The following is a 27,425-nucleotide window of genomic DNA, read 5'->3' as shown; positions in this document are numbered from 1 at the left end:
CTCTCAAGTACAGCCAAGAGGTTTGACTGCATTCCCAACAAAGCAGGCAAGTCATTGCAAACGTGTCTTGTGGCAGCTCTTAATGCTGTTTGTTTTCTCATAGTTGTTTTTCTTATACATTTGTGCATTATAGCAGATCTTTTCAGACTACAGCCATATCCGCAGAATATGTTTCAAAACAGTGATTATGATTAAACTTACTGTACATCGTAATTCCTTTCTGATGAGGGGAAACTTCTGGAGAAGATGATCAGTTTTGTTGCACTACTTGTTTTTAGGTCGGCTGCCGGCTCTCTTGGGCCCCCTGCTGGTGATCGTGTGCGGTGGCAGCAGCATCGACATGGAGCAGCTGACCCTCCTCAAACACAAGCTGCAGGAAGAAATTTGTGCTTCTCCTAATATTGTGGTGTAATTTTTAAGTCACATGAAATATGAAAATACAATGAGATTTGTTAGAAAGAGAACACATTTATTAAGTTATTCATCATTGAGAGAGTTATTACATGTGAATGTGTTTTTAACGTGCTCAGCTCAATGAACTGTCAGAATTCAATGACTACATCTCCCCACATGGTGGTTCACTATTCAGAAATACACTGGCCGTCCACAGAGTCTCATACGGAACACTTATTTTTTTAAAGAGCACCTTACGTGAATTATTGATCAAAACAAAAGATTTATTTTTGAAATATAGAAAACTGCATAGAAAGCAAATCCATATATAACGACGATAAAGACTTATCTATAATTAATGTAAACTGGTATTCGCACTGGTAAATTCATCAGTTTGAATTCATAACTCAACATCTACTTTCTTCTAGAGCTTTCAGTCACATCACATGGCCTTCATCTGCAGATGGAGTTTTGTGGAGTTACTGTAAGATGTTCAGGGATGACAGACACTGCTGAATGACTGCAAAACTGAATATAAAGTCTGGTTTTATTTTGATATTGTTTTTCCGAGATTTGGACAAGATGCACATCTTCTATAACATTCTGCAGTAATACACCGTCACCTGGCTTGTTTATGGGGGCAAAAATACAACTTTCTGACCTTCTGTTCTTCTGTTTGAGCGATCGTTCTGCACTGGAGGTGTTTACCTTGAGGAATACTACCAACTGTAGTATTCCTCAAGCTTTTATACACTGAATGCTTAGAATATTAAAGAGCTTGAAATCTTCAAGCTCTCTCACTTGTTCCCCATTTCAAATCCATCCCGAGGGAAGGTCTTCCTAAAGCTCTGTACATCCTGTGTGTATAAATACATTTTCCATATCAGTAAAACAGCCCTTAACATGTAATGACCTTCATCAGAATCAGCTTTATTTGGCCAAACATGCGTGCACATACAAGGAATTTGACTCGGTTCGTTTGACATTTACAATATATTTACAAGTGTTAGGTTTATTCTGAGGTGCTTGTTGCTCAGCGATACCTTTGCTTGATTGGCAAGAGTACATCTCATGTCAAACAGGTGTTGTTAGTGCGTGTGTTGTCTCTCGGTGTTTCTAACGGTGGTGCTGAAAGGACAGCTCCGCTATTTCAACTGCATAACGTTTATTGAGACGGAGAGCAACTGAAACGTTACGTTTCTATCCGCTGGTTGTGTTTCTACTGTTAGTTAAACACACGCCAACTCTGGCTGCCGTCTGTTGTCGGCAGTGGTGTTGTCGCCTCGCTGCACGCTGCTACTTTACAACTTGGGTCAATGAGAGCAAACTTCACACAGATGGGCTTTGAGGTTTCATTCAGTGGGTGCAATAGTGCTTTGGGAAGCTCTATTTCAGCTTTGTAATATCCAAAGTACTGAGTTTAGCTCATGGTTACTGCGTAATAGATTATTTCCTGTGTATATAATGTTGTGTTTTAGCTTCTGTGATTTCAGACATGTGCTTGTACACCTTCCTCTGCTTATATAACTTTGCAGGTTTTAAGCAGCTTTGGTGTGTTTATTCAATCAGTTTAAACATCACGATGCTTGCAGCTGTGGAATACAACGCTTTGAATGTCAGTCGAAAGAGGACATGACAGCTCAATTACAAATGACCTGTTTAATAATATTAAAGAGTGGAAGCATTTTCACTTTTCAATCAGATTATGAAGCTGTGTTCTGAAAAATACTTCACTGCAGTCATTTCTGTGTTTCCCAAAATACATCAATGTCTGCGCTTGATCTGTTATATTGTCTGATTATATGATGGGCTTTAACATTTAGAATTTACTTTCACTTTCATTATTTCTTCATATGGAATGATGCCTTTATTTATAAGTGGGCAGTAGAGACAAGACATGAGAGGAAGGAGAGGTATGGAAACTGACACAACAAAGTTTCCCAGACAGAACTGAACGGGGAACGCTGTAATCACGGTATATAGCAGTGGTGGGCCGTCAGGGCAAGCAAGGCCTTCTCTGCTGGCCTAGACACTGACAGAATCCCAAAGTATAATTTAAACTACATGTATTATAAATATTTTTTCCCATCAGCTTATTATGTCATTGCATAGCTACTGTCTTCCTACAAGTACGCCAGCATTAACTTGTGACTTGATTGGTCAGTGGGCTAGTCTGACTGTTGTGAAACTAGCTAGTAGAACTCTGTAGTAGTAAGAGTTGAAGTTTACAGATATGTAAGAAGTTTTTATGTGACATTACATTTTTAGCATTTTGGCATGTTTGGCGGTGACAATCCCACTATCTACTGCCTCTGTCGAGCTGACATTTTCAGCCCTCAAACGCATTAAAACATATTCAAGGAGTACAACTGGGGAGGCTCGACTGTCATCGCTGTCGTCCATGAATCGAGAAGGACCTCTTGCTTGAACTTAACCGATGTACTTTACACCTGTGTCATTGAACTCTTTGTAATCAAAGAAAGGAGGATGGACTTTGTCTTTAAATAGTGAACAGCAGCTTTAATAAGTGAACTGCTTTAGTTTGTTTTGCATCTGCAGTAGCCTTACTACTGTGTTAATTTGTCTATGGTGTCGTTTTTATGATATGGTTAATATTGTTCCCTCTGATGTGAATAACATTTGAATGGTGCTCTTGAGTGTGTGGCGGAATGTGTGTTTTAGTGCTGCAGTTTTGCTGGAATGTGCAGAGGCCTGTTGAATTGTGTTATTTGGGTTTTGTGTTATTCTACCTGCTTTGTTGTCATATAAACATATGTGACTGGTTCTTGTGAGTTTGTTCTTGTCATTGTGTTAATTACATTGATTTTGACTGTATGCATTGCCCGTTAATGACGAAGCATCCCGTCATGCTGCGTCATAGTGACAGACCTGCATCCTTTATAGTTTTGTGTGTATTCATGTATCTGCACTCTGCAGTTTGTGTATTTGTAGCCCTCATAGGTGTTGAGCTTCAGGTAACATTTTATTTCACTTGTCAAATGTTGCAGTGTTATGTGAATATGCGCTTTTTACACGAACAAAAGAATAACCTGTAGCTGTGGTGTCATAATCAGGTTATTAGGAGGTGGTTCAACTGTAGTAGGACAGCACTGAAGACCCAGGTATAAAATACACGGCCCACCACTGATATAGTTTAAACCACTGGGCCAGTAGGATTATGAAGGTTAAAGGTCCGTACTGGTCTTATGAGAAAGAGGGGAAGTAGTAGGCCACGAGGAAAACAGGACAGCTGGGCTTGAAACCAGCACAGTGAATGTGAACTATCCAGTCCCTTCTGTAGACTCAACTACCCAGCAGCCCTCGGGGCTTTGCTAATACGGTTTGAGAAATTCAGAAGCACATTGTTCAACATGAGACTCATCAGTGTTTGATGGAGAATCTGAAAATTGTGTTTAAATGAATGCCAGTTACACCGAGAGTTTGATTCATTTGGTTTGAACCACAGCTAAGTGTTGTTTAATGCTACACTTCTATAAAATGATCCAAAGACCTTACAGTCTTATTTATTGGACAGTGTTGCTGCTGTTGTTAAAATGAGAAGAGTATTTCACAGCCTTGATAAATCTGTGCCCTTGAGGACTTTTTAGTGTTTATTCAATGAAATAGTGTTTAAACTCGGCCAGGACCCGGGCCCGGCCCGCCGCCCGGTCTGCATTGCACCCGACCCCGATGCTTGTCCTTGAGGCTGGTGGGTCCACAGGGTGGCTGCTCCATGTTGTTTCTTCGAGCTGAGCCCCATGGGCGAAGGCCCGGCCACGGCTGACGAGCTCCCCTCCTGGGTCTGGCTCCGGGAGGGTGCCCCGGTTTCCCTGGTCCGGGCGAGGTGGCTGAAGTCTGTGGGCTGCTATTCATCATTTTTGAACCGCTCTTAGTCTGGACTCTCCCCTGAGACCTGTTTGCCTTGGGAGACCCTACCAGGGTCCCCGGACAACATAGCTCCCAGGATCACTGAGCCACTCAAACTCCTCCACCACGTTAAGGTGGCGATTCGCGGAGGAGGTGTATGCGTGTGTGTGTGTGTGTGTGTATGTGTCTGTGTCTGTGTCTGTTTGTGTGTGTGTGTGCGTGTAGGGGGGGGGGGGGGGGGGGGGGTTAGGGGGTGGGGGGGGGGGGGGGGGGGGGGGGTAGGAGGGGGGGGTTCGGGGCGTGGGGTTATTTACTGCAAGGGTACTTCTACTTTATCTTGCTGATTATAACATACTTGACTAAGGTTTTGAATGCAGGACTTTTACTCATCGTGGATTGTTTCATCAGTATGGTATTAGTACTTTTACTGCAGTGAAGGATCTGAATAATTTTTCATCCACTAATTACTTGTAAGTGAGTTTGGCAAACAGTTTATATACAAAGAGCGGTTAGGGTTAAGGCTCCAGATCCTTGACCGGATAAAGGATCTGGAGCCAGGGTTAAGAACCACTGTTTATATATTAACTGTTTGCCAAACTCACTTACAAGTAATTAGTGGATGAAAAATGATTCAGATCCTTCACTGCAGTAAAAGTACTAATACCATACTGATGAAACAATCCACGACGAGTAAAAGTCCTGCATTCAAAACCTTAGTCAAGTATGTTATAATCAGCAAGATGTACTTAAAAGTAACAGAAGTACCCGTGCAGTAAAATGTACTCCATCAGTGTTTTACTGTCTGATGTTTTGACAGTAGGGAGCCAGGCATTAGAAGAGTCCGAACCATTTTTTGTTCTTCTTCTGCATGTTGGTGATCTGGCTCTGAAGATCTTTTTCGGTGGCCTGGAGGTAAGACTTCTCCTGCTGCCAAAGAAGACGCTCGGTTTGTAAGAGATCTTCGGTCTTTTTCCGGGCTGCTTTGATGCTGTTTGTTTGGGGGTTCGGGGCGTGGGGTTATTTACTGCAAGGGTACTTCTACTGGGTAGGGTAGAAGTGGGGATGGGTGTAAAGATGAGAAAGGATGTTAATTCTCTGTTTTCTACTTCCTCTCCTCTTCTCCATCAATTTCTTTTCTGTCTTTTGCCTTTTCACTTCCTCCTTTTCTTTCCTCTCCTTCTGTCTTTTCAATTCCTCCTTTTCTCTCTTCTTGTTCTCATTCTTCTCCCTCTCTTCCTCCTCCTTCCTGTCCTTCTTCAGGATCTTTTCCGCCTCCTTCCTGGCCTTCTTCTCCTCCTTCTTAAACTGCGCCTTCTCCTTGTCAGTTTGTTGGGCGAGCTCTTGAAGGCTGAGGTTATGTACCTGGAGGTCAGCGTTTTGCTGTGTCAGGAGCTTGATCTCTTCCTGCTTTTGGTTGCGCCACTCCTCCTCCATCTCTCTGCTCTGTCTCTGCAGCTCCTGCTCTCTCTGGAAGCTCTCCTCCTTTGCAGCAAGCTCGCATCTCATCCGATCTTCCAGAGCTGTGAGTTTTATTTTCCACTCCACCTCGCTCCGGATGAGCTCGCTGTCTTTCAGCGTAGCGTAGCTCTCCAGGATCAGGACGGTCTGCCTCACCTTCTTCTCCTCCTTCTTAAACTGCGCCTTCTCCTTGTCAGTTTGTTGGGCGAGCTCTTGAAGGCTGAGGTTATGTACCTGGAGGTCAGCGTTTTGCTGTGTCAGGAGCTTGATCTCTTCCTCCTTTTGGTTGCGCCACTCCGCCTCCATCTCTCTGCTCTGTCTCTGCAGCTCCTGCTCTCTCTGGAAGCTCTCCTCCTTTGCAGCAAGCTCGCATCTCATCCGATCTTCCAGAGACGTGAGTTTTATTTTCCACTCCGCCTCGCTCCGGATGAGCTTGCTGTCTTTCTGCGTGGTGTAGCTCTCCAGGTCCAGGACGGTCTGCCTCACCTTCTTGTCACAGTTCTCTTCCTGGGTTTTGAGCGCAGTGACATGCTCCATCTCTCTTTCAAGCAGCTTTGCGTCCAAGTCCATCACATTATTTTTGTTCAAGCCAAATATTACATGATGTGCCTTCGTCACACAGTTCTTTCTGAACTTGTTGTTCTCCTCTGTCGAGGACTCAACAACCTGGTTGAACTTGGCACTCCACTGGCTGTTGACCAACTGGATCTCATTCTGCTTTTCAAGCAGACTTTGATGAAGAGAATGGATAATTTTGTCCTTCCCTGTGACGTTCTTGTCCGCCTGCACGTCTTCAGCTGGGCTGTCCTGGTTTGGACTTTGACTCGGAGAGCTGATCACTTCCACCATCTCCTTCTCTCTGGTGTTCTTGTTCGCCTGTGCTATCTTCCTACGCTCTCTCTCTGCCCTGAGAGCCTTCATAATTTTTTGTCTCTCCTGCTCCCAACCGAGCTCTTTGGCGGCCATCAGCTCCTTCAAGGCAGCAATTTCTGACACCAGCTGGTTGTCTGGTTTTTCAGAGTCCAGTTGGGCTGTTGTCAGGTCCTGCAGCTGTCTGCTGAGAGTTTGCTGGTGTTCTTTGACCTGCACCTCTTCAGCTGGGCTGTCCTGGTTTGGAATTTGACTCGGAGAGCTGATCACTTCCACCATCTCTTTGGTTTTCTTGCCCGCCAGTGCTATCTTCCTACGCTCTCTCTCTGCCCTGAGAGCCTTCATCATCTTTTGTTTCTCCTGCTCCCAACTGAGCTCTTTGGCTGCCATCTGCTCCTTCAATGCAGCAATTTCTGACGCCAACTGGTTGATTGGTTTTTGAGTGTCCATTTGAGCTGTTCTCAGGTCCTGCATTATTATACAATGGTAATGCTCTATTGTTGTTTGAGTACTTGTGTGTACTAGTTGTGTTGTGGTTTGAGAAGTTGTCGTTCTGTTCATACAAGAAGTCTCTCTGGATGGATGTGAGATTATAACTAAGTTGTGTGTTGTGGTTTAAGAAGTTGTCGCTCTGTTCGCACAAGAGGTCTCTCTGAATGGATGTCAGATGATAACTCAGTTAAATACCTAAACTACATCAAAGGCAATACATACATCAAAGGCAGTCAATACAAGCATTCCGTAACATCACCATGGCGATTCATTCTGACAAACATTCCGCGACGTTAAAAAAAGGCGATAGAATGTCAATGACTGCAATGTTCCGAATTGTGGTCACATGACTACACTTGGTCACATGACTTCTCCAGACTAAAAAACCTGCAAAATAGAATTCGAAAAAGGGTTGCTTAGTTACAGAAAATATATTGTATTGTTTGTCTTCCTCTATAATCTTCCTCTATACTCAAAAAGACAAAGTTTTACTTTTCAAACTTAATTACAACGCTGCAGGCCATCTCTCTCTCTCTCTCTCACACACACACACACACACACACACACACACACACACACACACACACACACACATCAAATTTGCTTCAAAATGAACACTTACAAATCAAAGTTTACTCGATTATTATGGGTCAATAAATTTGGTCAACACACGTCTCTCACTCTGTTCACTAATTAATTGAGATACAAATAAAAAATAAATTAATAAAATAAATGTCTTCAGTAGCCTTGGAGAAGGATTAGCAGACAGTTATTATGGTTGTGATTATCTGCTCTCTAAAATAGTATTTCAGCAATTAAGGTGATTAGACAAATCGAGAACAATGAGAATAAATAATGATTACACAACGTTTTGGGGTAAATCACTCGTCTTGGAAGCTTTGTCATACTGTTGGAGAAATACATCACATCATGGAGAGTGACAGAAAGCCATTCTGTAGCAGGCATAATGTAGCAGAGAAGAGAATGGCAATGACTTCAGGTCACAGTGAGGTCATGAGGGGGTCGAGATAATTTTTCATCCTACGGATGGTCATCTTTCATCTCAAGGCTCCAGGTAAAGTTGACTTCTGCTCTGAGGTCACACTGCCATCATAACAAGCTTTTAATAAACTGAGCGTGAAGGTTCATTTTTAACAAAAACATCTTAACAAAAACAATTGTAGCTCAAGGTAGCTTTACTGGCTTTCTCCCGGGCATTAAACCGCATCTCACTGTCGTAATCAGCAAATTAAGTTTGCTCAGTTTGCATCATGTGGCTGCAATATGACATGTCGGTCACATGATAACAGGTGTATATAGGGGGAGAATGTAACCTTCTGTCTCCTCCACTTCCCCTCGGCACTTGGTACTACAGGCAAGCTTCGGGGGAAAGGTCTAAGAGGAGCGGATGTTTGAAAATGGAGCATCCTTGGCCTAATCTCTAACTACTCAATGAATCGTGAAGCAGCCATGTAGGAAATTAAACAGGGAGGAACTACACATGTACTACATGTGGTACTGTCTTTACCACATACTGTAACAGCAGAGATCTGGAGTTGTTGAATGGTTTGTGGAAAGTACTGAACCTTGTGACAGGAAGTGACGGGACGATGCTCGTGGTCCATGGTTATTTAGCAACATCTTTCCTGGTCTTGTGCCTGGGTGGGATTCTCACTGCATTTCCTACCCACTGTAGTCCACTTTTACATTAGTAAATGGAGTTAAAGGAATACTCACCACTTTCATGTTCGTGTCATAAGTATTAAGCTAGAGTCAGGAGGTTACTAGCTTGTTTTATCAATTAAACTGATTACAGGAGCTCTATGCAAGTTTTAAAAAATGCCTACCATACTTTTTAAAGGAACTAAAAGCTTCTTTCAGCCCATTGTTGTCTGCATTCGCCTAACTTTACTTTAAATGTTATCAAACAAAGAAAGATGTTCTCCCCTCATCTTAACATGGTCCTAAATCGATACTAGAGTAATGTTTTATTAATTAAGTGGTACATGACTTGAAGCATCGGCCTTAATTTGGACTCTGGTCCCTGAGGGCGAGATGCAATGAGTTCCACAAAAGGTTCCTAGTCCCTGAGGAAGGTTCCTGCGTTTGAAAAAAGAGGCTCATCATGATTTTCCCAAATGATGTGCAGATTTTTAGGGCATTCTATCATTTCAAAATGTTTTTAAAATCGTGCATATAGCTGCTGTGAATGGGAATACATCTCTCCAAGGTTGGGGCATGAAGTTTGGGGTGAGCCCTGAATTCTTACAACGTCCGTCTCCGGCCACTGGACGTGAATTGCACACAGTTTGCATTCAAGACGCAGTTTTACGTTCACACAGTACGTGTGTGACGACAGAATACTCTCTCAAGTACAGCCAAGAGGTTTGACTGCATTCCCAACAAAGCAGGCAAGTCATTGCAAACGTGTCTTGTGGCAGCTCTTAATGCTGTTTGTTTTCTCATAGTTGTTTTTCTTATACATTTGTGCATTATAGCAGATCTTTTCAGACTACAGCCATATCCGCAGAATATGTTTCAAAACAGTGATTATGATTAAACTTACTGTACATAGTAATTCCTTTCTGATGAGGGGAAACTTCTGGAGAAGATGATCAGTTTTGTTGCACTACTTGTTTTTAGGTCGGCTGCCGGCTCTCTTGGGCCCCCTGCTGGTGATCGTGTGCGGTGGCAGCAGCATCGACATGGAGCAGCTGACCCTCCTCAAACACAAGCTGCAGGAAGAAATTTGTGCTTCTCCTAATATTGTGGTGTAATTTTTAAGTCACATGAAATATGAAAATACAATGAGATTTGTTAGAAAGAGAACACATTTATTAAGTTATTCATCATTGAGAGAGTTATTACATGTGAATGTGTTTTTAACGTGCTCAGCTCAATGAACTGTCAGAATTCAATGACTACATCTCCCCACATGGTGGTTCACTATTCAGAAATACACTGGCCGTCCACAGAGTCTCATACGGAACACTTATTTTTTTAAAGAGCACCTTACGTGAATTATTGATCAAAACAAAAGATTTATTTTTGAAATATAGAAAACTGCATAGAAAGCAAATCCATATATAACGACGATAAAGACTTATCTATAATTAATGTAAACTGGTATTCGCACTGGTAAATTCATCAGTTTGAATTCATAACTCAACATCTACTTTCTTCTAGAGCTTTCAGTCACATCACATGGCCTTCATCTGCAGATGGAGTTTTGTGGAGTTACTGTAAGATGTTCAGGGATGACAGACACTGCTGAATGACTGCAAAACTGAATATAAAGTCTGGTTTTATTTTGATATTGTTTTTCCGAGATTTGGACAAGATGCACATCTTCTATAACATTCTGCAGTAATACACCGTCACCTGGCTTGTTTATGGGGGCAAAAATACAACTTTCTGACCTTCTGTTCTTCTGTTTGAGCGATCGTTCTGCACTGGAGGTGTTTACCTTGAGGAATACTACCAACTGTAGTATTCCTCAAGCTTTTATACACTGAATGCTTAGAATATTAAAGAGCTTGAAATCCATCATCTCTCACTTGTTCCCCATTTCAAATCCATCCCGAGGGAAGGTCTTCCTAAAGCTCTGTACATCCTGTGTGTATAAATACATTATACACAGTAGCCTTACTACTGTGTTAATGTTTCTATGGTGTCGTTTTTATGATATGGTTAATATTGTTCCCTCTGATGTGAATAACATTTGAATGGTGCTCTTGAATGTGTGGCGGAATGCATGTTTTAGTGCTGCAGTTTTGCTGGAATGTGCAGAAGCCTGTTGAATTGTGTTATTTGGGTTTTATGTTATTCTACCTGCTTTGTTGTCATATAAACATATGTGACTGGTTCTTGTGAGTTTGTTCTTGTCATTGTGTTAATTACATTGATTTTGACTGTATGCATTGCCCGTTAATGACGAAGCATCCCGTCATGCTGCGTCATAGTGACAGACCTGCATCCTTTATAGTTTTGTGTGTATTCATGTATCTGCACTCTGCAGTTTGTGTATTTGTAGCCCTCATAGGTGTTGAGCTTCAGGTAACATTTTATTTCACTTGTCAAATGTTGCAGTGTTATGTGAATATGCGCTTTTTACACGAACAAAAAGAATAACCTGTAGCTGTGGTGTCATAATCAGGTTATTAGGAGGTGGTTCAACTGTAGTAGGACAGCACTGAAGACCCAGGTATAAAATACACGGCCCGCCACTGATATAGTTTAAACCACTGGGCCAGTAGGATTATGAAGGTTAAAGGTCTGTACTGGTCTTATGAGAAAGAGGGGAAGTAGTAGGCCACGAGGAAAACAGGACAGCTGGGCTTGAAACCAGCACAGTGAATGTGAACTATCCAGTCCCTTCTGTAAACTCAACTACCCAGCAGCCCTCGGGGCTTTGCTAATACCGTTTGAGAAATTCAGAAGCACATTGTTCAACATGAGACTCATCAGTGTTTGATGGAGAATCTGAAAATTGTGTTTAAATGAATGCCAGTTACACCGAGAGTTTGATTCATTTGGTTTGAACCACAGCTAAGTGTTGTTTAATGCTACACTTCTATAAAATGATCCAAAGACCTTACAGTCTTATTTATTGGACAGTGTTGCTGACATTTTACCATTGGATAGAGGTATTGAAAACAAATCTGATCTCAGCATTTTCAGTGTTATCTTATCGTAATGGACTTTATGCTATTTTAAAAGTCACCACGAGACACAACAACAAGAACAGGACCACGTGACTGGAATTTTCCAGAGACTACCGTTGCTCCACCCACCGGCCAACCCGCGTTTCTTCATACGAGTAAAGGCCACGGTCGGATCAACTTCCAGGAAGAGACAACGATCGCGCGTTCGCTAATATTCAGCTACAAACCAACATATTTATATCACTTTGAGCTATATTCGTGAGTAATCGTCTCGTTATACGTTTTTAAGAGGGACTATTTTGTTCTAACGTTGGCTTTATAGCGTTTACGTCGACGTTATCGGAACAAAGGCTTCAAGCTACCGTCGGCCTGGTAAGACTTATGACGTCAGCTAGCATGGCTAACTGTTTTGCCAAACTAGCACGAGTTAACGTGTCGTGTATCTTCTGTTTGTGAATATATATATATATATATATGTAGTGTCCTGTAATGTTTAGGTTTAGGTTATGTCGATCTTTTTTTCATGAAAGGCGAACGGACTGCATACGGCGTCTTTTGGAGCGATAACAGATGTTAGCTCGAGCTAGTTAAGCTAGCTTTGGCTAGTAGGCCGCTTTCAGCCCTTGCTCTACTTGTTGTGCAACACTAGCTGTAGGCTTTAACATAGACTGTGTAACTTACGTACTTTGTAATATGACCAGTACATTAATGGTTTACAAATTGTTGTAAACAGTTAGTTTTTTTTAATTATTTTTTTAAGTACTTATGTCTCATTTCAGCTTGTGGCAGAAAATACAACAATGACCAAAGGAGAAGACTCCCACTCGGAGATTGCCCACGTTCGTCAGAGTGACGGCATCAATGTCATCTTTGACCAGAAAAGCCCCGCTGGCTCCCGTTCACGGTCCAAAAGCAGCGGCGGCAGCGGACGCTCCTCCAGCTCTGGTCGCCACAGGGGGCGCAACGGCCACAAGGGAGGTCACCGGTCTCATTCGTCTTCGTCCAGAAGCCGGTCCTCCTCTCGCCGCCGGTCCCGCTCTCACCCCCGCTGCCACAGACCTTCCTCCCGCTGTCGCTGTGATAACCATCGCAGGCACGGCCGTGGCTGCGGATCCCCACCGCGGCGCCACAGGGCCCATCACGGCTCACCCTCGGCCTCCAGGCATCGACGCAACAGGTCCCGCACCAAGCCATCCAGCCGGAGGAGCCGACACAGGACTGCCGTGAGCAGGTTTTCCCAGTCCCCGCCCAGGAACCACAGAAGCAGCTCAGGGTCCGGATCGTCGGAGCATTCTGTCAACTTGAGTTGTGATGGTGAGTTGAATTGATGAGGGAAATAGGCATTACTCTGGCAAAAATTATGAATTTTACTAGTGATTTAAACTTGTTTTTTGTGTGTTCCCCAGATAAAGGAAAACACATCAAGGCTGCGAAGGCCAATGCTACCACCACCGTCGTAGTAGTGGAGAAGCTCGAACTTCCTGAGATTGTGAAACCAATCCTGTCCGAGCCAGCGGAGGAGTCCAAACAGGTTTTGCCAGAGACAAGATGGGTGAGACAAGACCCTGAAAAGACTCTGTCAGAGGTGGGTGTCTGAGAGTGACTGTCAGCTTCACATTGAACACAATACACGCTTAAAATCAGGCTGTCTCACAGATTACTATTAAACGCACAGAAGTTTTCCCCCCATCTAGGACTACATGTAAATACAAGGTAAGGTGTGTTGAGAATTTTATTGATTTAATAATGGAAGTTGATCTTAGCTGTCACGTAATTTGATCAAAGTTACACTTTGCCTGATCTACTCTTATCGTTGTTGCAATGTCTACAGGTGTCTATTGATTAGCTTTATGCTGTGTTGAATTTCCTGTCTTGTGTTAACCTCTGGACCCCTGAGGGAATATACATACTCTCTGTATTTATTCCTGTCTTCATAGATAACATGACAGTGGTCTCCTTGACTCATCGGCACCTGGGATTAAAGGGCTGTCATGTGACTTAGGTGACAACAATACGTGTTTGCGTGAAAGTTTATCTGATAACCCTTGCAATGTTCACAAAGTCATACGTTAACTGGAGGTTTGCAATCAGGCAAGCGCATGCAGATTATCAGACATGATGCACACAGTCAATACAAATGCTAATTCCCTCACATAGATGCTTCATGAGCAATTCAGACGTTGTATTACACTGACTCCACTTGATAGGCAGTAGAATTTTGACATTTCCAATGTATTTCTGCTTGAAGTTGAAATGGGTCGTTGTTATTTAGCAGAATCCTTCACTCGCTGATGGAGCAAAGGCGTGTGGACTGCATTATAGTGACTATCCCTGTCAAGAGAGCTAAAAACAGACGAAGAACTCCTCTCCGTGTGCCAAAGATAAGTTGGTTCACCAGCTGTGTGCTGAGGGCTGGGAAACCTACGTCGCCATCATTCTGCCACTGTAGACAGAGAAGACATCCTTTCTTACTATGATACTTTTCTTTTCTTTTTGCATTTTCTTGTTTTATTCTGTTTCTATGTCTACTTTTTAAATGGTGGAGCCAAGTCTTTGACAGCAGTGGGATGGGGGGGGGGGGGGGGTGTTAGTGTTGAAACTAACACTTAAATAATTCACTATACAATGAAGTGCTTTGCAATATTATCAGTGGGAACTATAATTTATCTGTAAGAGCATAACAAACTGAAAGCACACAGCATCAGTTCTACATGTATATCTCACTAGGTCTGCTTTTCTTTGTCTTTTTTGAAACAGAGCGATGAGGAGTCTGATGATATGTTCAGCCCAAGGACGTCCCCAAAAAGGAAAACCATCTCTTTCAGCATTAATGTAAGTGACCTAAATAGCAGCTTATTCATGATTTGTTTAATCCTGTTGATGTTAAGAGCCAAACACTGCTTTACATCAAGCCGACAATACATCGATGTGTCCTAACGTCGTCTTCTCTCCTACTCTTGTCCCGGTAGAACTCCGTGGTAAAACCAACAGCGGCAGCTCCATCCGGTGCTAAGGTAACTTCCAGAATGGACAGCTATGAAAGCAGGAAGCCGTATGGCCACTGGAAGCCAGTCAAATCAGGCCACGCCTCCAGGGCACGCAAACACGCGCTCGCCGGGTCACCCTAGTGTGGCAGAGTACATGGACGCTGTGAATACTATAACTACTTTGTACATATGTTTGACAATTTCATGGCAGAAGCTTTATTGCAGATGAAAAAGTTATGTGAGAAGAAGTGAAGAATTCGATCAGGTTGGATTATTTGGTTTGTTTTTCCCTTTTGTTGTATATTGTGCTTCAATAAAGATATTTATTTGATAAAAAGTATTTCTGTCTTATTAGTCTCAGTACCTGCATCTTGAGCCTTGAATAAGTATTTAGGGAAACGCTTTAATGGGAAGTTATTGGGGCTTCAGAGTCAAACACTGACTAAAATACATTAGACATACAAATTAGATTTTAACTAATAGTAACGAGGTTGATTGTCCATATAGGATTACGCCGTACTACTTACCAGTTACTAGAGTAAAGTTATGGTATGCTTGGATATTCCAGTGGGGTAAATAATGATGGGTACATAAACAATTCTGTGCAACGTACTTGGTACGTGATATCTTGATTTAAAAATGTAAATAATTAAATAAATCCTGGCCAACTTCCATTTTGGTGCTTTAACTTCAGGTTCCTGGTGTTGTCCATGCTTGCTCACTGTCACTCATTGGAACACTAGAATAGAGCGGAGCCGTCATTAGTGTTAGTAGTCCTAACACCTGTGTTTTCCTACCATGAGTCAAAATGTCTGCCGTGAGAAAGGCCTGGGATTGAGTAAAAGGCAACAAAAGAGAGCATTTATAAACGGGTACACAGAGATTGGGCAGTTAAAGACAATCAAGTGACACATCTGCCTCATTGCAAAAATACACAGAATGTGTTTCCTGGCCTTCTCTTACCAGCTAAAACTTCTGCCACGTTTCTTAGGTTTCTGATCCTACTCTCCAGCCTGAGTGCTTGTGAATGGATCGAAATCAACTTGCATTCTTTATGATGACCACACGGTGTCAGTATTATCACATTTTCTATTTGTTTCTCGCGTGTATAACTATCGTTAGGGATGGGTCATGCTTTAGACCGAGGTTGATGTGTGAATCACCCCCAACATCTTTGATTTAAATATGAACGAAGTGATACAAAATGGCAGCTCTTGCCTGGTTTAAATGGAAGACATTTTTGACCTGTCACAGTAGTGAAAGCACAGGTATTAAATAAACATAACGATGCCCGAGTTCCATTTAGCTGTGGGCTCCTGATATAGTGCATCGTTGTGCTCACTGGGTCGCTTGAACGCCACAGAGCAGTTAAAGTTATTAGTAACACCTGTGCTTTTCCTACTATTGTACATCTGCTGTGTATTACACCTGCAACCATGTGGCAATCTATCACAGCTGCACTCACTAAACAGTGTTTCTTGGTTTGCTGATGGGACTCAGTTGCTGGTGATTGATGTTAGGTGATCATCTGTCTGCTAACACATGATTTGTACATGTTCCTCCTTGAGTAACTCGATATATCCTGCTGTTGTGGCTGCTGTGCTACTTACCCTAAAGCGTGTGTGTGTGTGTGTGTGTATTGAAATTGACTGGTTCTCGGCCCGTGTTTAAAATACTGTATTATTGCCAGAAGGTAATTTATCTATTGAAGAGGAGATAACTGTCTATTAAGTGGGTAGTAAATTTGAACGTCAAGGCTGATATTTAGATGCATGTTAAAATCTGTTGTAATAAAAAGGTAAAAATCACAGTTTTAATTACTCCTGACTCCCAGACTGTCTGTCTCCTGCTGTAAACTGACCTGTGATCCTGATTAATTACCTTGACGGGAGATAAGACTTGCAAAAACACAAGGCAGTGAGTGTTAGTGGGACTGGAGCAGAGGGTGGGGCACCGTTTATTTGATACACTTGTTATTCATCCAGACATTTTCCTCTGCTTGCTGGCCTTAAATCATACCCATTTTGCATCACGAGGAACACTTTAAACAGGCGGTTGGCCTTGAAAGAATCAAAGGTGTCAGATTTTTCTCTGAGACACCACAGTGAATTTATGCAGTGTTGTTCCTCGTACGAGTCCCAGCCAACATCCCACCGGCTAATCAGATAAGACTACAGAAATATAATCATGCATCTGAACGTTTAATCCACTCCCTTAAGTGCTCTAGAGCAGTCAGGTATCAAAGCAATCACCCGAAGCCCTCCCCCACCCTTCATCAGTGAAACATAAACAACTTGTGTCATGGCGTCTTTGCACACCATCCTTTAAATCCCATACATGTATTGTGGGGTTCAACTCTATTGATTCATTCAGATTAGATGGAACAGATCGTTATAAATATGTATACAATGGTATGTTTGAGTCGGTGTGACTACACAAACCAGTGTTTGGTGTGTCTGTGCAGGGGGGGGGGCTAATGCCTCTAGACTCACACCGACAGAAGTTGAGGCATGGGAACCTGTTGTCCGTTATCTCTTCTCCAGTCACAAGGCTTTCCTGCTCATGTCGCAGCTTGGGGCAAGTTAGTTAGACTGAGATGTAGACGATAATGAAGAAATTGAATTGCTCAATTGTTGGTCTTCGTCTCTCTGTGCACCTAGAAGCATGCTTTTGGCTGGCATCTCCGGCTAAACGCGCCCCGAGGTTTGATGGTACTCGACGGTAGTTCATTCTCACGCTCACAACGTCTCCCATCATGAGACCGCACGCACTCAGCCCACAGAAACACAAACAAGTGTGCAAGATAACTGGAAGTGGTTTATTTAAAAAGAAAGGATAAAAATAATCACAACAGTTGTTTTAACTTTGAGTATTGTACAAAGGACACCACACATCTTACAGATAACCTCAGCATCATATAATAAAGTCAGACTACCGCTTTACAACACGGAGTCCATTTTTAGCATTTTAATACGCGTGTTCTAGTTATGCAGCAAGTAAAGAGAAGAAAAAAAAAAAGCATCCAAGTCTCCTGAATGAAGACAAAACTGCACAAGAACATGTCCGCTGAGGTGATGGACCCTCTAGACAGCTGTGCCTCTCTCCAAGTTTTGTTTGATCTCGGCTGTGTATTTGCCGTAGAAGCGCTCCGCCTTCTTGTTGAACTTGGCGTTCCTCTCGTTGATGTAGTCGATGTCTGCGTCGTCGTTGTAGGCCCTGCGTCGGCTGTACTTGGCCCGCTTCTCTATCCTGACAATCGCAAATAAAAGCAGCTTAGGGAGGACTTCATAAACGGCATATCCAATGACAATAATTGGCTACAGGCAATAATTCGAGGGTGTGCATTTAAATTTGGCAAACAGAGAAGCGACGGAAAACCTAAAACGCATGTTTAGTCGGAGGAAAATACTGTCAATTTGTGAGGTCCCAGTCTTGATTCGATGTGTCTTCAAAGCATTGTTATGCGTCATACCCTGGCAACTGAACCCTTGTCTAATGCCCCACAGTCGCATCTCTAACACAAGCCTCAGACTGTCTCAAATATAGAACAGCTCAGGGGGAAAAACAGGGTAACAAAGGGGTGAGAGGGGACAAAAACCTGGAAGAACTAAACAGTCTGAAGCAGCAGTCAGTTAAATGTGAGGGAGAGTGAAGGTATGGTAGCTCTCATAAAGGTTTACCAAACCTTGTACCCACACCCACGTACACTATGGTATGGACCATCAGTTTGACATAAGGCCCCGGTCTGATCAGGAGCTGTGCCCCCACTAGGACCCTGAGAAGCACTCTGTATGAGGGGCGGGTTTCTTCAGCTCAGATAGGCCCCGGTTCACACAAAACACCCCCCCCCTCTTCCTGAACTGGCAAAGAGGTCACAAAGTCACAGTTTATTGTGAGTGAGATAATCTCATATTTCCAGACTTCACACTACGTTTGTGGTGCACCAGTGCCGGAAAAAGGCCTCAATGTACCCACTGTCTTTCTGAAGTCAATTTTTTGGGGGTGGAGGTGTTAGAATTGCTTGAAGGAATACTTCACCACCAAAGTGAGCATTTTTATATCAATTAAAAGTTAACACTGAGCAAATAAAAAACGTCTCACGCTTGCGCGGACACGCTAGTCGACCGTGAGACTCCAATGTGTTTCAGATATTACGGTTTTAGTGAAGATGCGCATGTTTTTGAAGTACTGAGCATGCGACAGGACAAGACTTCTCTCTGTTCCCTGTGGAGGCATGTGAGAAAAATGAAGTTCTCCTCAAGAACTCAAGGGGACACTGGGCGAGTAATTGATACACAAATGGTCATTTTGGGGGTGAAGTATTCCTTTAAGCCAATCATAATTAAACTAATGACCTGCATTATTTACAGTATTTTGACAAAGTTGTCCATCATTAGCATTCAGCTTGTTAGCCTGGTGGAGCGCTTCTTGTTAGAGCCACACCAGTCTGCCCAGTGAGACCAACATACTTCATGGGCAGGCTGAGTGAGATGAAGTGAAAGCGAGGGTCAGGAGAGGATACGACATCTCTGGTTTACTAGCTGTCCTCTCGAGTGTGACTTACTGTTTCTCAACATCTTCCACCATGCGGTCAATGCCGTCCTTTGTGGGGACATGGGTGCCGTGGATCAGGCTGTTGGACGTGGGGTGGAAGTCCTCACCGCTGTGGAGCAGCAGCAAAGGAATTAGACACGCACAACCAGAGATAATCACAATTTGAACATACTTAAAAGCGACTTCTCTATTCCATCATTGTGATGATGGTCATCCCAATGAAAAGGAGATAATGTGGCCGCGGGGGGGGGAAATGTGTATGTGCATCCTTCACAGCTCTGCATGATCAACAGTCTTTTGAGGGTGAATAACCTGCAGGCGACAAACGCTTCTTCAAACTTGCGTTGCACTTTAAAAATTCTTTAAATTACTTCGGGGTGTGTTTCAAAACTGACCCCGGGGCAAACGAGGGGGTACACGACTTCACATATAGAAAATGCTTTGTTCACATGTGACGGGTGAAGCCTGAGAGTTTTACGACAAAATGTTACAATTCATTTCACTTGACGAGAGATTTCACAGCTACGGTCGTAATAGCAGAGACGTCATCCTCCTCATGGCCCCGTTAGTGGGACTGCACAAAAAAATAGTAATGCCAGATTTATTCCCACGTTGAGCCGCCCGTCTATCTGGATAAAGAGCACAAATACAGTACGGGTCACTCACCAATCCTCCCTCTGCTTCTCATAGCTTTCCATGTCTGGTCTGATTTGCCGGGTGAGCCTCTGGTACTGTCGGAATTGGGCCTCAGCATAACCTGCAGTCCATTGTGTGAGACGGAGAGCAATACAAAAATTGAATAATAATTACCGGAACAAACAGCAAGCAGGCACAGCAACACATCCCGCGGCTGGTTCTCTACGACTCCCTTCCTCTCTCTCGAGGCCCCTCTGGTGATAATTTTCTCCCCACAGGTTTTAATTCAGAGGTTTTGATGCAACAGATGGAAGTCATATTTATGAGACACAGCAAGTCTTTTTTTTTTTTTTTTTTTTTTCTGCAGGAGATTAAATTCGAAGCAGTTCAACAAAGATTAAGATCCCAAGAGGTCCTTACATGCAACCAGTATTGCCCTGTACACTGCTGCTACATAGGACTTAGGCAGCAGCACTTCCCTGTTTGGTGGAAGTGGGGAAACATGCCATGGCACAGCAGAACCCACGGTGAACCGCTTGTTTCCTCAAGAGTCAACTGTATTAAATTACAATTTACTAAATGAGTAGACTGAGGTTCTGTGGCGTCGTGCCTAAAATAAAGCAGTTTGATTCAATCGCCGTTTGCTTCCAAGTTACTTCCTGACGCCACGATAACATTCCAGCGTCAATACAATCAGTGACAACCACTTCAGTGTGTTAAACAATGATTCTATTAGGTGTGAAAGGGACAAATGATTGATCAAGATACGTGTAATTAGTTTAGATTTATTTTCAAACGGCCACAGTCTTTAGTCTGTACTTTGAGCTTTATTATTTCATACAGCTGTTTATTTGTTTAAGTGAATATCAGGTTGGCATCCTTTTGGTTCCTTCTACCAACAAAAGTTAGTTGCAAAACAATGTGGTGCTGGTTACTCCCTTTGGAAAAGATGTTAAAAACCTCAATGAGATTATCCCGGCTAAATCTCACATTCTGCTACAGTGAACCGTGATATTTTGAGTGGCCAGTTATGGCTGGTCATGATCGAGGACCTCTCGTGGTTGCGGTAACTCACACTTTCTCAAAACACCTTTTATTGTCTGAACTACCAGTGTACACACTGCCGAGTGCATCGCTGCCACTCAGCAGCTGCTTGGCTAGTTTAAATATTGTTTTTGACAGGATTGTATGAAGTGTATTACACATGACTTTGAGCTGATTGTCTGCGTACATTGGCGCTTGTTTTTAAATATAAATGCATTTTGCAACACCATTCACACGTTATGACAAGTATCGTATAAGTGCAACCAAAGAGTACGCTGCACACAACTTATGTGCGTCTTCACTGGCGTCCCCGCCACCAACCTGCAAATCCTGTGTCTGGGTTCTTCTTCCTTTTCTTCCTCTCCCACCGCTCTGCATCTTCAGCGGTGATTTCAAGCAGTTTCACTCTGTGATAGTCCTCCCCTTTGTCAGCACATTCCTGAAAGAAAAACATGGTTATGTTACGTATGTATAAATGATTCGATATTTCATGAGTAAACTGCCCCTCTGCTGAGTTTGTGGCAGTATTCAAGATGTACTGGTGGTGATGTTTTGAATCGTTATCATTCTCTTAGGAGAAAGCAGTGACAAAAGATATGCTCTGAATATATGCATCCCAAGAGCGCCATAGGGATTATAGGGGTGTATTAAATTAAAGGCAGGGTGTCAACTAAATATCTTGCACAGTGATTTATGTGCTACCACAGCACGTGGCCTCAGTCAGTGCTAATTTACTTAATCAAAACATTTTAATCCAAAAAGCACCCCTCCTCTTGAGCAAACTACACCGATCCTTAGAAATAATGTTATGGTACTTCAGCTTCATCACAAGCATGTCAATGTGAAGAGAGAAATGACATCTTAGATGACTTCTGATCGGGGACATCTCGTCATTCTGAATATGCACAGTACTATAGAGTTTGTAAGTACTTGAATACTTAAGAGACTTAAATACTTTTTTCTTTTCGTCTTCAGCGAGCTCCCACTCCAGTCTGGCTTTCTTAGCCTCCCAGTTAGTCGGGAGCTTCAGTCTCTTGTCCTCCTCCACGACCTCCTGGTGGTTGAGCTTACGTGCTTCATTCTGCAACGGGAAAACAACACGCGATGACACGTTGTGCACGTAAATAAACACCCAGCCATGTAATGACGTAAGAGTTGGCCTCGATAACGTAAATGTGACTTAATTAAAACTCGTAACTCACCCGTTTGAAATGTAACTCTCGGAATTTCCGAAGTCTCGATTCCCTCTTCTCGGAGGGATGAGTTTCATTCTGCTCCCCCTCTTCTGTGGCTGTAGCAGACTCCTGAAGATACCGACGGTGAACGTTATCGTTATCTTTGTACAATACATTATAAAACCAGACTGTCTATCGACCGAGTGTCGACTCTAACAGACAAGATGGTGACGCGCTAGCGTTAGTTAGCAGTCGCTAGCATCGGTTAGCTTAGCACCACAACGCGAGATTGTAAACAACAAGTGAGGAACAGAAACACGCTCTCCGACGGCAACATGACACATCGCCCGTAAAGGAATTATATTATTGGACTGTAATTTGATACAATATAAAACAAATTGGGTAATTTGACATTAAAATGGAGAAGTTACGAACCTCAATACAGGACGCCATTGTTGCACTGCACGGAGGATGAAACAGGAAGTGTGACGTTCACACCGGATATTACGCGGAACATAAACATTTTAGACTTTATTATTCGGTCAGAAAATATTTAAACAGAAATATAAAATGTGCGAGAGGGCTCCATTTCTTTCAATAAAAATTACCGCATCGATTTTTTTTCAAGCAGCTTTCTGCAATGTGGATTTAAATCACAGTAACAAAAGTCCTTTCTACAACCTTACTGGATTTTTGCCCAATAAGATAACCTTCATTTTTCTTCATATTCTCTCCCCCCCCCCCTCTTTTATATACACACCCACATATATTTATTTATATATATATATATATACCAATGATGTCTTGGTTGACTAAGACCTGTAGTCGATAAGTCGTTTTTTATGCTGTTTCATGCTGAATGACTTTTTTACAGAACTGTCAATTAAATCAACCAATCGATAAGTCAATTTCTTTGGTTATCGACAACTTTTTGTATGACATTGTGCAAAGTTCAAGAAGCTGACTCTTTGTGTTTTACTCTAGCTAAGAAATTTGAAATATGCGTCAGTGGTGTGTCTAAAGGAGTCTATCACAAAAATGAAATGTACTGGTATAACTAAGTGTGTAACTAAGTAAGCATGCCCATGGTCTCCTCAGTAACGATGGACAATTAAGAAAATTCTGTCATGTGAAAGATGTTTTTACATCATTCTTCTCTAAAAGAGCTGGAGGCCTTTTCTGGTTAAACAGATGGTATTTTGTCATTTCCCACAAGTCCAACAGATGTTCTCTATCTTATTTAGAGTTTTCAGGCTTGGAAATAATGATAATAACAAAAACAATATTATTAATAATAGTAATTATACTAATATGAATATCAACTACTGTTATTATTATTATCAACAATAATTGCATATTTTTTTTTAGCCCAAGGACACTTGAAAAGACATAAGAAACAACAACATCACAACAACATTAAAAAAAAAAGTATAGGACAGAAAGTGTTGTCTGGAGTTATCTGAAAACTGGCAACCCTGAACCAGTATCATGTCATCAGAGCCAAGTTATTAGACATAAAATCAATATCAAACCTGTAACATCACCACAAGAAACTCTTACTTCAATTATCTGCGTTAATGTAATGATCTTTTCATCATAGCGCCGCGGCAAAAGGAATTGCCAGGCATCATGAATCCTGCAGAAATTCTTTGTATATAATTTTAAACTGGGACTTCTTGCTTTCCTTTGAAGTTCGAAATTCATTGAAAAATACTGCTAGACTAATGGAAACTGGCACGATGCACACTGACCGAAATTATGAATATGACTGGAGGTTATACAGTGAGAGCCATGAAAGGTCAAGCACAAAGTCATCAGTGTGCCACACAGAGAGTCCGTTCAGACTCCCCTTAAACTCAATTGTTACGGCTGTTTATGCTGTAGAGAAATAGAAACTGTAGGAAATTTGGGTTTAGAACTATGTTTTAGGAAATTATAATAGAAGTGTTTAATGATTAATAAATAAGAAATCATAATTAGAAGTGTCTTGGAATACATACTTAGAAGATTCATAATTGTAGAAGTGTTTTAGAATTTGTAGTTACAAGTGATTTGTAGTTAGAAGTGTATCTTAGAATTTGTAGCACCTTTAGCTCTATGCTTGTGAAACGTGTGAAGGTTTTTGCCAAAAGTTGCAAATCTTTATCTTTATATAGAATGTTTACCATAGAAGTGTTAAGCCATAAAAGACAGTCATTGAATGTTTTAAACTGTAAAGAATAGTATGTTGGGAGTAAGGGACAGATATATTTCTAGACAGGCAATTACAGGTCATACCCGTGCGAGGGTCCTGCGAGGAGGAGGAGCCAACTGGATTTAGCCAATAGGAACTACGGACATTATGGGAGGTTTTTTGAACTATGTAAGGCGGCGGATAAAGAAATTCCGGCCTCTTGCTCCTGTACCACTGAGTGGGTGGTAACGACTATTGGGGTGAGCAGGTCATATTCGGTGTAACTGTAAATGATGTACTCGACTATGCAATTGTTTTAGCATGAGAGGTATTAAATGCTTTGTTTATAATTGAAACCGGTTCTCTTTGTGTAAGAGGCTGGATTACATGCGGTTTCCACACAGTCTAGAGGTTCCATGAACCTAACAAAACTCATATCTATCAGCAATGCATGTTATTTTGACCCACAGAAAAACACAAGTATCAATCAGGGACTCGGACCTCCAAATATGATTCTATGATCAGAACAGAAGACAAAAGGTAAACACTTTCCAGAGCCATTCGAGGCATGTTTGACTTGCCAAAATGGATGTGCTCCCCGTTTGATTGCATTATACTAATAGAGCTCTTTTGGAGGATGTAATTAAGTGGAGTTTATAGTCTTAGATTAAAGCATCCTCTAGATCACAGGCAATGTTAATGGGGTGATGCATTTTCACTGGAAACCAGATGGGAGCACATCACAACAGAACAAAACATCATTGGCTCCAGTAATGAGCAGGGCTCTGCTATTGCCATGCAAAAAGAGAAAACATCTCCATAATAAATGACTCTCAGATGAAGAGAGAGTAACAGCAAAGCAACAGGGAAAAGAGCAAATGAGCACTTCCTCTCTATTTAATTAAAATCTACAATGGCAGAGTGCAGAGCAGTTGTAAAGCAACAGGAATAGAGTTGTGTAGATGATTTTTACATTTCCAGACGTCAAGACATAACGTGCGGGAGAGTTTACGGTATGTCTTATGGGCGTGTTCTTTGTCTTCAATAGCTGTTAATCTCTTTGTTGACGTCGCCCACACATCCTTAACAGTTCTCAAGTACTCTCATAAGTAAACTTAACTGCCCTCAGGGTGCATTCACTCACTGCCCCTGAAGCTCCAACATGTTTTGCTTGGACAGATTGTAACGTCACGTTTAATGTTCTTGTCATGCATGAACCCAAAGTACAGTTTATTAGCTTCCATTTTAGCTGATGGGGATTCAAAGAACTAAACTGTGTTCGGGGACCTGCTACACAACGCATGCATTATAACTGACATCAATCAGCCAAGAGAATATGAAATATTTGCACGATACAGGAACATTTAAGTTCAGGGACATATTGTGTGACTACACCAACACAAAAAAGGAAAAGGAGTCTCTCTGTTCATTCCTGTGCCAGCACTTGTCATCGGCCCGACAAAGGCTTCACATGTTACAGCAGAGATTGGCTTGATCTAAATTTGAAATCCAAACTGGCTTCGTGACAGGCAATGTGAGGATCTAAGCAATGCTGTCATTGCCAGTTAAGGGATACTAAACGTTGGTGCAGCGCGGCATGGCTCTCACATGTGCTGGGGCCACCCATAAATGCTGAACAGTCACTCCTCGATATTAACTTTTCCACTCAGGCAAATCAGGCCTGAAATAGAGTAACATTATATCTGCAAATAAATTGCACTTTCGGGGCACATTTCTAAATACATAGCAGACCTCATGGTCCTTTAAAACCATTAATCAAACCGGACATGATATTAGTTCAGTTTGCTACATGCTGTGAACCAGACACTATGTTTTTTGTACACACAGAGGTGCATTTAACTGGCGCTGTTATCTTGCTCTTAATAAGAGTTACTGTAGATAGCACATGGAGGGGGGGGGGGGCTCTTGCTGGGCATACAGCTGCTTCACATCTGGAACTTAATATAAACATCACGGCCAATAAAATCATTCCATTTCCTTAATTACTATTCCTGTCATTTCCGCACTAAATGAAAAGTTATTAATTCAGGGCCAACACAAACACGCTTCTCCAACACGAGGAGCTGCTCCTGAAGCGTCGCCACCCTGACTACAGGCCGCTGTCACTGGACTGGAACCACAAGCTCCTGCCTCGCTCTGCCGGCGCGTGTTTGTGTGAATGTGTAAACGTGAGAGTGTGTGTGTGTGTGTGTGTGTGTCAATGGGGAACAGAGGCCAAGGCGCTGCAGACATGAATAGAACACAAGATGGCGTCTTGTTTTCCGTCCTGTCCCAATGTTCCTACTGGTGCCAGAATAATCATGACAGGCGCAACCCGTCCCGTCCTCATCTCTCTCCTTCCCCCTCCCCTCCGCACCATTGCTCTTGTTCTTTTGCCGCTTCTCTGTGTTAAACTCGTGCCCTGCCACCTTTTTCTCCACACCATTTATACCACTCTTCCCTTACATCCATTCTCTCCTTTGTTCTCCTCCAAATGCTGTCTAGTCAATGTCGGATAGCATGCTTGTTAACGTAACATATGGGTCGATGATGAGACATACTGAGGAACCGTCTGCGATGTTGCCAAAATACTTTCTGCGGCTATACATGCTCCAAGTGAAGAATTGCGATCTCTCGCACGGTCATATGTCATCAAGCTAATTTCCAGCTGAGGCATTCCTCACACAGTCCATCACTACCCGCTGTCCCTTGCAGTCAAAATGTGCCCCATTGATTTGCTGCTGCTGCTGCTGTTTAAGACATATCCAAAGGGCATGGATGAATGGAGTGAATATAGAGCTATTTGGACGGGAGTCCTTGTAAAAACGCCTGACACCAAGCATCTTTGTGTCAACACAAATACCATCTTCCCCTGTTGGCAAAATAATGCTAACAATGCACAGATCATGAAGTATATGATTTGACACGCTACTAGTTCATCTGATTTCCAACGGAAGCCACTCAGAGGGGAAGAGGATTCGGTGAGCGACACATATACTTACACAGAAGACGCATGTGTGCACTCAAATACCACCAGTTTTGTTGTCAATGCTTTTGCTCCACCACACACAATTAAAGTCCCAATTAAAGGCCATTATGGGTTTTCCACTAG

General features: G+C 42.4%; 2 protein-coding genes across 2 annotated transcripts; one reads left to right on the top strand and one right to left on the bottom strand.

Annotated features, from left to right (window-relative positions):
- The first annotated feature begins 11,883 nt into the window (after positions 1-11,883).
- On the top strand, positions 11,884-15,068 carry rsrp1 (arginine/serine-rich protein 1). Its single transcript, XM_076107766.1, has 5 exons — positions 11,884-12,116; positions 12,524-13,058; positions 13,151-13,329; positions 14,502-14,576; positions 14,714-15,068. The coding sequence occupies exons 2-5, from the start codon at positions 12,545-12,547 to the stop codon at positions 14,870-14,872; spliced, it is 927 nt and encodes a 308-aa protein (XP_075963881.1). The 5' UTR covers positions 11,884-12,116; positions 12,524-12,544; the 3' UTR covers positions 14,873-15,068.
- A 2,462-nt stretch (positions 15,069-17,530) lies between these two features.
- On the bottom strand, positions 17,531-22,661 carry syf2 (SYF2 pre-mRNA-splicing factor). Its single transcript, XM_076107920.1, has 7 exons — positions 22,576-22,661; positions 22,168-22,269; positions 21,921-22,046; positions 21,287-21,404; positions 19,952-20,042; positions 19,296-19,394; positions 17,531-17,980 (listed from the first exon to the last, which is right to left on the bottom strand). The coding sequence occupies exons 1-7, from the start codon at positions 22,591-22,593 to the stop codon at positions 17,815-17,817; spliced, it is 720 nt and encodes a 239-aa protein (XP_075964035.1). The 5' UTR covers positions 22,594-22,661; the 3' UTR covers positions 17,531-17,814.
- Between the last annotated feature and the right edge of the window lie 4,764 nt (positions 22,662-27,425).

Source organism: Anarhichas minor, unplaced genomic scaffold (genome assembly GCF_050575085.1).
Source record: "Anarhichas minor isolate MPS153535 unplaced genomic scaffold, ASM5057508v1 ptg000040l, whole genome shotgun sequence".
Taxonomy (NCBI): domain Eukaryota; kingdom Metazoa; phylum Chordata; class Actinopteri; order Perciformes; family Anarhichadidae; genus Anarhichas; species Anarhichas minor.
Note: the sequence above shows the minus strand (reverse complement) of the source record. Positions and strands in the feature narration are given on the sequence as shown.